This window comes from Acomys minous (genome assembly GCF_964271855.1).
Source record: "Acomys minous genome assembly, chromosome: 1".
NCBI lineage: Eukaryota > Metazoa > Chordata > Mammalia > Rodentia > Muridae > Acomys > Acomys minous.
In genome coordinates this window covers 152,717,207-152,729,785 of record NC_140483.1, presented here as the reverse complement: position 1 = coordinate 152,729,785, position 12,579 = coordinate 152,717,207, and the positions used below count along the sequence as shown (strand labels likewise).

The window sequence follows — 12,579 nt, the reverse complement described above, 5'->3', positions numbered from 1 at the left end:
GATTTAACAGCATGAGAGACAGATCTTCTTGTCTGACTTTATGATTTCAAACATGGAAATGTGGTTTCAGAGTTGGCCAAGTATGAGTCTTTCCTAAGAAGGATCAGGGTGGTGAAATAGAAAATGTGCACTTGGATGTCTGGCTAGACATTAGCTGAATTTCCAAGCTCTAAGAGAGAAAGAGGGAGAGGAAAACACAGGAGAGAGATAACAGGGAGACAGAGACAGGAAGTAGTCCCAGGCCTATACAGTTCTTCCTGTCTTTAGAGTTGCAGATGGGTCAGAGAGCTACAGGACACGAATCGATGCTGCTGCTGCTGGCATTGGGAGTGCCGCCTTGCTTGCAACAAACAGCAATTGATTAAGTCCTGGTTTTCTCCTGTTCGATTTTCAGATGTTCAGCTAAAACCAGATAAGCTTAGATGACCTTAGAATATTGATCTGTCATCTTGTTGGGGTGAATGATGCCTGCTTTCAGACCGCCCTGTTAACCATGAGTTGACTTGATTCCGTGTTCACGAAGAGCACTGACCTGCCAGGAGCATTTCTTCCTTCTGCACTTTAGTTAGCTCCTTGTTTTGAGCACCAGCTAGAGGCCAGGCGCTATGCTAGTCAATGGAGACTTAAATGTGACCAAAAGGGACTCCATTTTACAGTTAACAATCCAGGGAAGCATTAAGCCCATAAGTTACTGCACTAATGAAATCGCAAATGAGTGTGAAAGACAAAACTTGAGCATTTATGTGTAAAACATAGGCTAAAACAGAAATACGTGCATTCTCAGGAGGATAGCTCATTTGATTTCAGAATGTGTTTTTATGTACAGAGCCAAATGCCTCAGCCTGGGTGCTATGGTGATAACTTACTAACTTAATGACCTCAAGCAAATTTCTTACATTTGTCTATCCTATGTCCTCACATAAAAAATTAAAAATAGTAATTTGTATACTATTCAGACGTCAAAGGTGTGTAGTTAAGTATACTTTGAACATGTAAAATCTATAATCAGATTGAAATTCCTTCCTGTGTAATTTCTTTACTGTCCTTTATTTATATATACTTTTTTTTCCCACTAAATTTACCAGTACTTTATTTTTGCTAGTGAGCCTAGCCTTTCATGGCTGAGCTATCTCTCCAGCCCTTTACCAGTACTTTGAAACATGGCTTTCCCATCCCATCTCAAACCCACTTATTATTGTAATAAAACCACCTGATCAACTTAGAAAAGGGTTTATTTGGAGTCCAATTCCAGGTTACAGTTGATCACTGAGGGAAAGTTGAGGCAGGAACTGGGGCATCTAGTCACATCACATCTAAGGTGCAGAGCAGAGAGAAACGAATGTACTCACACTGCATGTCAGCTTGCTTGTGCTCAGCTAGCTCTCCTCAGTCTTACACAGTTCAGGACCCCTGCCTAGGGAATGGTGCTGCCCACAGTTACATGTGTCATCCCACCTCAATCAGCAACTGACGCAGTCCCCCACAGGCTTTCTCAGATGACTCTAGGTTGTGTCAAGCCGACAGTTAAACTCGCCAGCACACTGCCCTTCAACCTGAATTCTATTGCTTAATAATTTCATCAAACTTGAACGTCACAGCCTTTGACCCAATCCAGATTTGGCTACCCATCCTCAATAAACCAAGAGTCAGATAAACACTACAAAACATAAAAATAGGTTTATTCATTGGGGCCACACCGGAAAGCCAGGTAAAGAGATCCAGAAAGCCCCAAGACTGTCTTCAGGGCTCTGAAGTGAGATTAAAGTGTAAGTGATGGGCCTAGAATGTGACCATTTAAGCAGTCCACCCCACCCTGTCCCCCGTGTGTGGCCCCAGCCACCACAGACCCATCATTGTCTGGGTTTCAGGCTCACTGGAGAAGGCAGTCTAACAAATTGTTAGAGCTGTGTGAAATCTCTCTCTGGGAGACAAGCTCCACCCTGCCTGTTGCCTTTTCCTTCTCTCAGCATGATATTACTCCCCAACATCTGGGCTCTGTTGTTTCAACAACAGTCTTGATAGTCAGACTGTGAGTCTGCTTGGAATCGCTTCACTTCTGCCACCTGACTTCTTTGTCTGATTCCGTGTTCTGCAGATGTGGAGCCGCCCGTCATAGACTGGTGCCGATCTCCACCTCCAGTCCAGGTCTCAGAGAAGGAGCACCCTGCCAGCTGGGATGAGCCTCAGTTCTCAGACAACTCTGGTGAGGACACACAATCTTAAAAGCTTCTTTGAATGGCAAAAGAAGTAAAAAAGAAACGAGAGCTAAGAAGACTGAGAAGTGGCACCTAGTGGCGTGTTTTAATGCTTGTTTAAGTTAACATTGGCATCTGCTTAGCCATTGCATTTTTCTCTTTATTCAATACTCGATGGGCATGGATTACACCTTTGCTAGGTTTTGAACTTGAAGGCTTTAATGAGTTTGCTAAACTGAGCTTATAATGCCCTGAAAATATAAAACAGGTAGCTGGGCACGGTGGTGCACAACTCTAATCCCAGCACTTCAGGAGGCAGAGGCAGGTGGATGCCTGTGAGTACAAAGAGAGTCGGGAATAGCCAAGGCTACACAGAGAAACCTTGTCATGAAAAACAGACGAACAATCCCAGTTCCTAAAACTACAGAAGGTCATAGGAATGTGGAGAAATTAAGCAAATGTAGCTGAAGTTCATTTTGAATCATTCCCTAAAACAAGGGAGATTGTATCGATTTCTTAAACCACCAATGCTCAAAGTTCAAAAACTGTTCAATATTCCATTTTCAAAAAAATGAGTCAAAGAGAGATACTTTGTTTAACAAAATTCCCTAATTTAATAGGATTTTTCAGCCTATTCTGCATCTTTTATTCTCTAGTAGTAGACAAATCATGCTGAGTTTGCAAAAATACAAAATGAAACCAATCGGATGAAAAGCTAATGACCTAATGGCAGAGTGATGTAGCTCACATCCCTTTTTCTCTCTGTAGGGGCTGAGTTGGTTGTTACCAGCAGTCACACACAAGGAGACCTGTTTCCTCATGGGGAAACTGTAGTGTGGTATACAGCCACTGACCCCTCAGGCAACAACAGAACCTGTGACATCCACATTGTCATAAAAGGTACTCTCTTCACCGGGCCCTCCCGGAACCCAGCTAACAGTTGGTCTATGAGATCAATATAGTCCTCTATTGTGGGGAGTTGGGGGAGGAGTAGCTCTGAGTTTTCAAGTTGAAAGACTGGTGGGGGGTATAAGTTTTCAGTCATCATCCTTGACCTTGTGGCAGATGTCCTATGAGGGTCGCTTATAGTGCCTATGTCAACTAAAGTACCCTCGAGGAAAAGAACCACTTACAAAGGGATTTGCTGAATTGTCTTAGCTGACATGGGCTGGACAGCCCAGCCACAGTTTCTGCACATCGGTGATGCAGAGAACCAGTTGCTACTCAGTCTAAGAAGTTGGGAGGGTGGAGGGTGCATTCTTCATCCCATGATGTAGTCCCAGTCCAGCGATGAGGGTCTGGAAGCTCCTTGGAGAGTCGCTGGGAGGCTAAAAAGCTGAAAGAGCCCAAGCTTCACGGCCAGGAGTAAAGACTGCAACAGTAGACTGTTCGGCACTTGCTCAGGAGTAGTGGGCACACCTGCTGCCTTCCCCTTCCTTCCTTCTATCCCACCCCATCTCCTAGCCTATGGGATGGAGCTATCCACGTTCAGGGCAGGGCTTTCCTCTGTTGATGACTGCCCCCCCCCCCACCAATCATCTCTGGAAACACCTCCAGTGACTCACAGCGGGGTGGGGGAGGTGCTTTATTAATTTTATAGGCAGCACTCAACCCCATCAAGCTCATAGCCGAGGCTCATATCACATCTGCCATTTTTTTGAACCTTCCACTGCCCCAGCCCCGAGATTGCAAAGTGTTGCTTTAAAGATCCCCAAACTGTCTTTGACACAAAATGTTACCAAGGCTTTATTTTCATTCAAGCATTTATGCCATAAACAATAGCGCAAGGTCAGGTATACTTTTTTTTTTTTTTTACCTTTTTATAAAATGTGCAGAACTCCTGGCTGCACGTTGGTACAGCTTTTCAACATCGGCCCACAACACAGGAACCAAACAGTAGTCGGTGCTGCTCTCCCATTCTGAGGCTCCTTGGTAAAATGGTCCAGGGGAGTGGTAGACAGGAGTCCTCAACTCAGGTTTGATTCCTGGACTGGACAGCTCCTACAACTCTAATTGAGTAATAACCCTGTTATCTTGACACAGGTTCTCCCTGTGAGGTTCCCTTCACCCCTGTCAACGGGGACTTCATCTGTGCCCAGGACAGTGCTGGAGTGAACTGTAGCCTGAGCTGTCGGGAGGGCTATGATTTCACAGAGGGATCCGCTGAGAAGTACTACTGTGCTTTTGAAGATGGAATCTGGAGGCCACCATATTCTACTGAATGGCCAGACTGTGCTGGTAAGTTTCGATTCTGTGCCTTTTAAAGTGTAATTGTCTTGTGCCTTTCCACATGCCACACAGGAAATGTGCCTTACAAGGAGAACTAGTGGGAAAGGTGTCACGGATCGGGGATGTGTATGATCTAAAATATGAACCACCAGAGTCTTGCTAGCGATTGGGTTACCATAGAGAGGCAGAAGTATCTTTTTTTTTTTATTAATTTATTCTTGTTACATCTCAATGGTTATCCCATCCCTTGTATCCTCCCATTCTTCCCTCCCTCCCATTTTCCCCTTATTCCCCTCCCCTATGACTGTTCCTGAGGGGGATTACCTCCCTCTGTATATGCTCATAGGGTATCAAGTCTCTTCTTGGTAACCTGCTGTCCTTCCTCTGAGTGCCACCAGGTCTCCCCCTCCAGGGGACATGGTCAAAGGTGAGGCACCAGAGTACGTGAGAAAGTCATATCCCACTCTCCACTCTACTGTGGAGAATGTTCTGACCTTGGCTAGATCTGGGTAGGGGTTTAAAGTTTACGGCCTGTATTGTCCTTGGCTGGTGCCTTAGTTTGAGCGGGACCCCTGGGCCCAAATCGAGAGGCAGAAGTATCTTGACCGGCCATGGGTTACCAGAAATGCTTGAAAACGTTAATGAGCCTGGGATTCTCATTGGAAGAATGTATGCAACTGGATTTCCAGTGTGGATGACAGAATACAATAGGTTGTGGGGTGTCTTTGACTTAGATCCAGGGCTGCTAAATCTAAGTGTGGGGCTGGCTTGGAGTTGTGGGGGCTGTGGAGGGTGCTGGGGAATCTAACCCCTGGGCAAACTACATCCTAAACTAGCAGTCCACAGTGCAAGCTTTCACTGCAAGAGCAAAGTTGCCTTTGTGGAAATTATGCTTTCAAGAATCCTGACTACACATAATAGTTAAAATGTTTAAACATCTGTTGGTTGAAACTATAAGCACACAATAACAACTTATGTAAATGTAAACACCTTTGATGTTGTCAAGAACAAAGGATCTCTTATTCTCCCCAGCACTCCTTTTCTCATAGGACTGGGAGTTACAGAATACTAGATCAAAGCTAAGCTGTGCCAGTGGCAGGGCCAGCACCTCCTGGCTGGGTTTACTGTGGCACTGGACACCTGGAAACTGCCCTTCACTGCCACCTCTCACTATGAAAGCAATCTTGTAAACCATGTCAGAATCAAAAAAATTCAACTCTAAAATACTCGTTAAATTTGCGTACAAAGCACCAGCCCTCACCATGGAATTATGTGTCATGACCCTTTGTAGAATTAGTCCTCTTTTAGGACTCAATTTTTGAACTTCAGGGTTGTTGGAGTTTGTTTTCATAGAATGGAGTCTCTGGCCTGGGGATACAGCTCTATCACTGATAGAGCATCTACCTAGCACAGGACCAACAAAGGGAGGGAAGAAGAGGATGAGGAGCGGAGGGAAGGAGGACAGAGGAAAGAAATTGAATGTGTGTTGAAACTCTACCTAATTGCGGCTGTTTTGCCTAAACTGTTCTAGTAAAACGCTTTGCAAACCATGGCTTCAAGTCCTTTGAGATGCTGTACAAAACCACTCGCTGTGACGACATGGACCTGTTTAAGAAGTTTTCTGCAGCATTTGAGACTACCCTAGGAAAGATGGTACGTCCCGGGCATCTTGGGCTCCGAGTCTTTCCACTTTTGAATGTGTTCTTCCTTGGGATCCAAATTTATGTTTATAATTACTTATTGAATTTAGACTTCTATGATAAGTTTTAATTCCATTTGCAAACTTTCCGAATTAGAAAACTTAAAAGGTTTAAGGTCTTTGTGGTTTAAAAAAAAATCCTTGCTTTATTATTATTTAATGTCTGACATCCCCACCCCCAAATGTCCAAATATATGTTATATTATTTTATTAAAAGGACTAGATGCACATTTAAAGAATTTCCTTTTTCTTGTTAGATTTGAGAATTGATTTGGGGCTTTGAGAGAGGGTCTCATGGAGCCCACCCTGGCTTCAAACTCACTATGTGGCCAAGGATGGCCTTGAACTGCTGGTCCTCCTGTCTCCACCTCCCTAGGGATGGGATTACACTGGACTGGTTCTCAACCTGTGGGTCGTGACCCCTTTGGGGGTTGAATGACACTTTAACAGGAGTCACCTAAGACCATCTGCATGTCAGATATTTACATTATGACTCATAACTAGCAAAATACAGTTATGATGTAGCACTGAAAATAATTTTGTGCTTGGGGGTCACCACAACATGAGGGACTGAAGGCTGAGAGCCACTGGGTTACAGGCATATCCCACCACACCCAGTATGTTTTCCTGCGGGGTGGTATCCAGACTCCATGCATGCGAGGCAAACACTTTACCACATGAGCCACATCCCCATACAAAAGGATTTTCTATGTTATACACTTTTTGTTTAGGTCTCGAGGCAGCAATGCAGTGCAGTTAACTGAATCGGATTTCTAGAAGGCAGGAAGCAGGCTCTTGTCTGTCAGAGTAGGTGGAGATTTGTTGACAGGCTAATGAGCATTTCCAGATGCTGCTTGCCACGTGCCACGTGTTGTCATGAATATGTTCGCTGTGTTCACTGACATATACTTAGTAAGCCCCTGTTTTAAAATGTTTTACCTAAAAAGTCAATAGGACCAAATTCCTAAATGGAAAATCGTTGTCATCATTGCCAGGAACTGGAGGAAGGACTGTTCATGTGGGCACTGAGTGACAGGTCTATGTCACTTGTGAAGGGCAGTGGTACACTCACAGTAGTACACCCTAGCTCAAAGCAGTGAACTCTTCCTCAAATAACTCACATTGAAAACTGTGTGAAAGTGATTTCCATTTAGTCTAATGGCTTCTTTTGTCTAAGCCAAACTGTAGTAGGTTAAAGACGGTAAAAGTAGATCAGAATGTGATGCTGAACGCCAGTTCATTTGATTAGTATTTAGTCAGCATCCGTGCTCTGTCGGGTAAGCCTGGGAAGCCCTATGTGCTTGTAGGCTTCGAATCCACAGCATGCGGGGTGGTGAGTGCTATAGAACTAAGCAGTACAGAACATGGGAGCACTCAGCAGCAAGTGCCCTGTTTGAAAGCAGGCTGAAGAGATGAGAAAGAGTCTGAGCAGGAAATGCTGCTCACGTCCTGACTGCTACAAGGGACAGCGAGGGTGGAGTTGACAGCTCCTGAGGCTTCCAGAAGGCAGAGGGAATGTGACGATCTGGAAATAGAGAGAAAGCGAAACGGCGACAGTTCCACTTCCAGACCTGCTCAGAAGACCTGGATTTATAATGTTTCCAGGATCGTTTTCTGAAAAATAGTCCTGAAGTCTGGAAAGCTGAGTTTCGTTTAGAGCAAAGGTGAAGATATTATAGGGAAAAGACGACTTTGACTATTTTTCTTTTACTGACTGAGTTTCAGAAAACACATAGGAAAGCTGGACTTCTCGGGAAGGAGTGACACACAGCATCATAAAAGGGGGTTAGAGAGTCTGTACTGGGGTAGTCTCAAGTCAGAGATAGCCAGGGATCCCAGGATGCCTCTGCTGGGTGACAGGAATGGAGATGAAAAAGTATGGCTTTAATCCTGGTGGTCTGAGACAGTGAGAAGCTGTAGGGGAAAGGGAGGGAGGGAGGGAGGGAGGAGGGAGGGAGGAAGGAAAGGAATGAAGGAGGGAGGAAAGGAGGGACAGAAGGAGGGAGGGAGGGAGAGACAGAAGGAGGGAGGGAAGAACAGAAGGAGGGAGGGAGGGAGGGAGGAAGAGGGGGAGAGAGGGAGGGAGGGAGGGAAGGAGAGGGGACTTTTCATAACATGTAGAGTTCTAGAAACAGGAAGAACCCTCCCTCTCCTCCTGTAGCTGGAGCTGTGAGGTCCATGGGAGCCAAGGGCTCAGCAGAAGCACAGGGAGGCATGATTTCTGTGTTCTCTCCATCTTCGTTTGCAGGTCCCATCCTTTTGTAGTGATGCTGATGACATTGACTGCAGACTGGAGGACCTGACCAAGAAATACTGCGTCGAATATAATTATGACTATGAAAATGGCTTTGCAATTGGTAATTGTATTACTTAGCAGTTCTGGTTTGCAAGATGGATCAGCAAAACAAAATTACTCCACAAGAGTGGTGGAAACAGAAACGGAAAATTTAGCTTCTAATAATTTATTCATCAAGTATTTTAGCATGGCTATACAACCTGATCATGTGATAATTCATTATGGATATCTTAAGTTTTGGTGTGAAATAAGTCACTTTAAAATATTAATGAAAAAAAAAGAAAAAAAGAGAAAAAAGAAAGAAAAAAAGAAAAAATGAAAAAGAAAAAAAGAGAGAAAAAAATTAATGAAAGTACTTCAAGACAAAAGTCACATTGTGGTGGCAAAATTTAAAAAGTGCCCTATCATAGAATGTGATCATAGTAGTCATAGTACTTAAAGAATGATATTTTTCTTTCTCTCTCTTTGATATAAAACTGTGTACAGTAGAAACTCCCAGTATTCTACAAGGCTGACGCTAAGGAGGACTCCCAGCAATAATTTTTATATGGCATTCAATTGGCCTTGCAATTAAGCCATTGATTCAAAATAGTATGCATGGGAAATATTCATATTTCTCACCCAAATTATAAAATTCAGTTATTAAAATCTAGTATGTACATCTAGCCAAGATTTTGAGTGTTTTACCAAGTACACCAAAATATTTTATCAAAGATTTTCTAAGTATGGTAAATCAGTTTTCCATAATTGTTACATTGTATTTGTTGGAAACTATGTAACTGAAATAATACAGCAAGCCAACAAACCTCTGAAGACAGGTCACCTTACAAACACAACTTACTGTTTAAAGGGCAGAGCTAAGTGTCAATGTGGCAAGAACAACATCAGTACACTGAATCAGTTGACACACTGGGCTTTGTAATGAGTCAGATATTAAACTAGGAGGTGCATACACATTGTCCCCTCTTACTACAGACAAAGCATAAAACCAGGCTCACTAACTCCGTCTATCAGTGAAGAAATCGGAGTTGAGGAAGATCAAAGCGATTTGGCTAGGGTGAAGTGAAAATCTGGTGTTTGGCTGTTGATCAGAGTGGCACCAAGGGCACCTCACCAGGCACACACATCCAGTGATACAGACTTACTTCTAGGCTGCCTTTGCCAGCTTCCCCACTGTTAATATATGAGGCAGATATTCTGAATGCCAGGATAATTACCTGGTAACTTAAAGACGCTTTTTTAAAAAACCCTATATACTTTCATAGGAAAATGGGTAAAATATCAGTCTCTAAATTAAATGCAAATTTCCCCCCAAGTGACTCTTGGCCAAACCTTCATGTACACCAGGGGGCAGTTTGGCTTGTGACATTAGACCCTAACTGTGGAGGATTACACACCTATCTGATCATTTGTCTCTCTGCCCAATTCTCATCAGGACCAGGGGGCTGGGGTGCAGGTAACAGGCTGGATTACTCCTACGATCACTTCCTGGATGTTGTACAAGAAACGCCCACAGGTGTGGGCAAAGCCAGACCGGCACGGATTAAAAGAACTGCTTCCTTGTCTGACCCCAAAATTCAGCTAATTTTTAACATCACAGGTAAGAACTAATATTCTATTTGCCAAAGTAGGTTGCAAAGCTACTTCTGAACTCTGCTGTGCTTTATGTTTATAAGGAAGTAGCCCTGGAGGTGAGAACTAGGAACCTCGGGCCAACTAAGCATGGCCACATCTTTACTGTTTAATGTCACAGATCCATTTTTTGGTCCCTGCAGTAACAAGCACCCTGCTTAGCTTGCATGTTGACAGGATGACCCGAGATGCCTGTTTTAAAAGCAAGAAGAATATAGGATAAAAATTCACCCTGTGACAATGAATTCCCTCAACAGGTGATGTTAATCCAGCATCTAAGAAAAGGACTCAATCAAATGTATTTTGTTCTTAATAGTGTCCGTGTGCGACTTACTCAGTGAGGACTGGTTGTTGACTTTATTCTCAATTAATTTTTCTCAAAGGATTTTAAGATATGATTTCATTGAGGGGTAAAAAAAATATATTACAGTTAGTACCTAGCACACCCTGTGTGTGTGTGTGTGTGTGTGTGTGTGTGTGTGTGTGTGTGTGAGAGAGAGAGAGAGAGAGAGAGAGAGAGAGAGAGAGAGAGACAGAGACAGAGAGAGAGAGAGAGACAGAGAGAGACAGAGAGAGACAGAGAGAGACAGACAGACAGAGAGAGGGGGGATGGGAGGAAGGGAGGGAGACAGAGACAGAGACAGTGAGACAAAGTTAGAGACACAGAGACAGAGGCATACACAGAGAGAGTGTGAATACATGCGTGTTTAATTTTGTTGTGTTTTTATCTCAGCTAGTGTGCCACTCCCAGAGGAAAGGAACGATACCCTTGAACTGGAAAACCAGCAGCGACTTATTAAGACCCTGGAAACAATCACAAACCGCCTGAAAAGCACCTTGAGCAAAGAGCCCATGTACTCCTTCCAGCTAGCCTCGGAGATGGTGGTGGCCGACAGCAATTCTCTGGAAACAGAAAAGGCCTTTCTCTTCTGCAGACCAGGCTCTGTGCTGAGGGGGCGCATGTGTGGTAAGACTCCCCCGGGAGCCAGCTGTTGACTGTGCACTGGGTCAAAGGGGCTGGGTACAGACGTTTCCCAAGTGTGTATAAAGATCACTGACAGTGAACATTCATTTTGCATTGTTGTGTGGTTGTTATCATAGTATATTGTCTCAAGGACTTGAGTAAACGCCATTGTTGAGGACAAACACGTATTTTATATGAGGGTAAGAAATCGTATTTTCATTTGTAGATCTTTAAGCTTCATAGTGGTGCTGGAAATGGGGCTCAGTGGTTAGGAGCACTTGCTGCTGTTGTAGGAGACCAGTGTTTAGTTTGCACATCTACCCCAAGCAGCTAACAACCACTGATAACTTCAGCTCCAAGGGCTCTGAGTCCCTCTTCTGGCCTCCACGTGTGCACGCACACGTGCACACACACACACATACACACACACACACACACACACACCAACAAACAAAAGTAATCTTAGAAACCAAGCCACATTCGTAACTCTTTTATCAATTGCTCTCACAGCAGTAGCTCACACATTCGGCTCTTCTGTCTAGCAGATGCATTTAATCTTCCCTTTAATCTGGTTCAGCATCTTTATGATGTATGGTTAATGTCAATGCACGGATTAGAAAACTGAATACAGAGAGGCACTGAGCATGGTCAAAGACTGAGAGTGGATGAGCAACCAACTCTAAAGTCTTGATTTTGTTTCAATTAGGGTAAAATTCACATAAATAGGTATTTTAAATGTGCAGTTCGATGGCATTAAGGTCACTCACAGAGTGTAGCCATTACTTCTGTCTACTTTCAGAACATCTTCAAAGTCTCCCATAGTCACTAATCAATTTCCACTCTTCCTCCCTATCCCCTCAACCCCTACTCACACTGCTATAACTGAGATAAACTTCAGCCTCTTTCCTAAAGAGACTATCAAACATGCACGCGCGCACACACACACACACACACACACACACACACACACACACACACACACAGTGAACAACATGAGCCTCACGTTAGTCTTCCTTAAGTCTTTGCCCTTGTATCCTGTCTGAGAGACCTCAGGGTTCTTGCCACCCTTCCTGTACTTTACCCTGGTATGACAAAAATCAGCCCATTCAAAGCTGCCACGATGAATTTATGCTGGATTTTTTTTTAATCTCTGAGAACAATCAGGCATTGTCCTGGCCACCTTTTCCCCCCACTTCAGTGGGGTCTTCAGACAGCCTGTGCCTCCTTAAAGTGCTTGGGATGCACCATGGCTTGGAGCTCATCCTATACCTGGCACTGTAGGGGTAGAGAATTGGGGATCCATTTTAATAAGCATCTCCAACTCACATGGTATGAAGTTCAGGTGTCTCTTTACAATGCTGATTTTGATGGCTGCCTGCTCAGTGCGTCTAAGATTATATTTGACCTCAGCATTTCCGTGTCACTGAATGTTCTAAAGTGTGCCTGTGGCCGTGGAGCCCTTGGATTAGAGGGTGCCTTGGATCAGAGGCACACCCTCAGAGGGCAGGGAATCCTCTAAGCCTGGCCGAGGCTCTTCCTCAGCTGTCTTAGTTTTGCTGCGTTG

At 44.1% G+C, this 12,579-nt stretch overlaps 1 protein-coding gene across 1 annotated transcript in view; it reads left to right on the top strand.

Annotated features, from left to right (window-relative positions):
- The window catches only part of SVEP1 (sushi, von Willebrand factor type A, EGF and pentraxin domain containing 1), a 175,951-nt gene that overhangs the window by 86,755 nt on the left and 76,617 nt on the right, over positions 1-12,579 (top strand). The window contains exons 10-16 of the mRNA XM_084779540.1: positions 2,096-2,203; positions 2,964-3,095; positions 4,239-4,433; positions 5,956-6,077; positions 8,372-8,480; positions 9,855-10,019; positions 10,785-11,018. Of these exons, the coding sequence (XP_084635666.1) occupies positions 2,096-2,203; positions 2,964-3,095; positions 4,239-4,433; positions 5,956-6,077; positions 8,372-8,480; positions 9,855-10,019; positions 10,785-11,018 (1,065 nt within the window). The remainder of the gene's footprint in view (positions 1-2,095; positions 2,204-2,963; positions 3,096-4,238; positions 4,434-5,955; positions 6,078-8,371; positions 8,481-9,854; positions 10,020-10,784; positions 11,019-12,579) is intronic.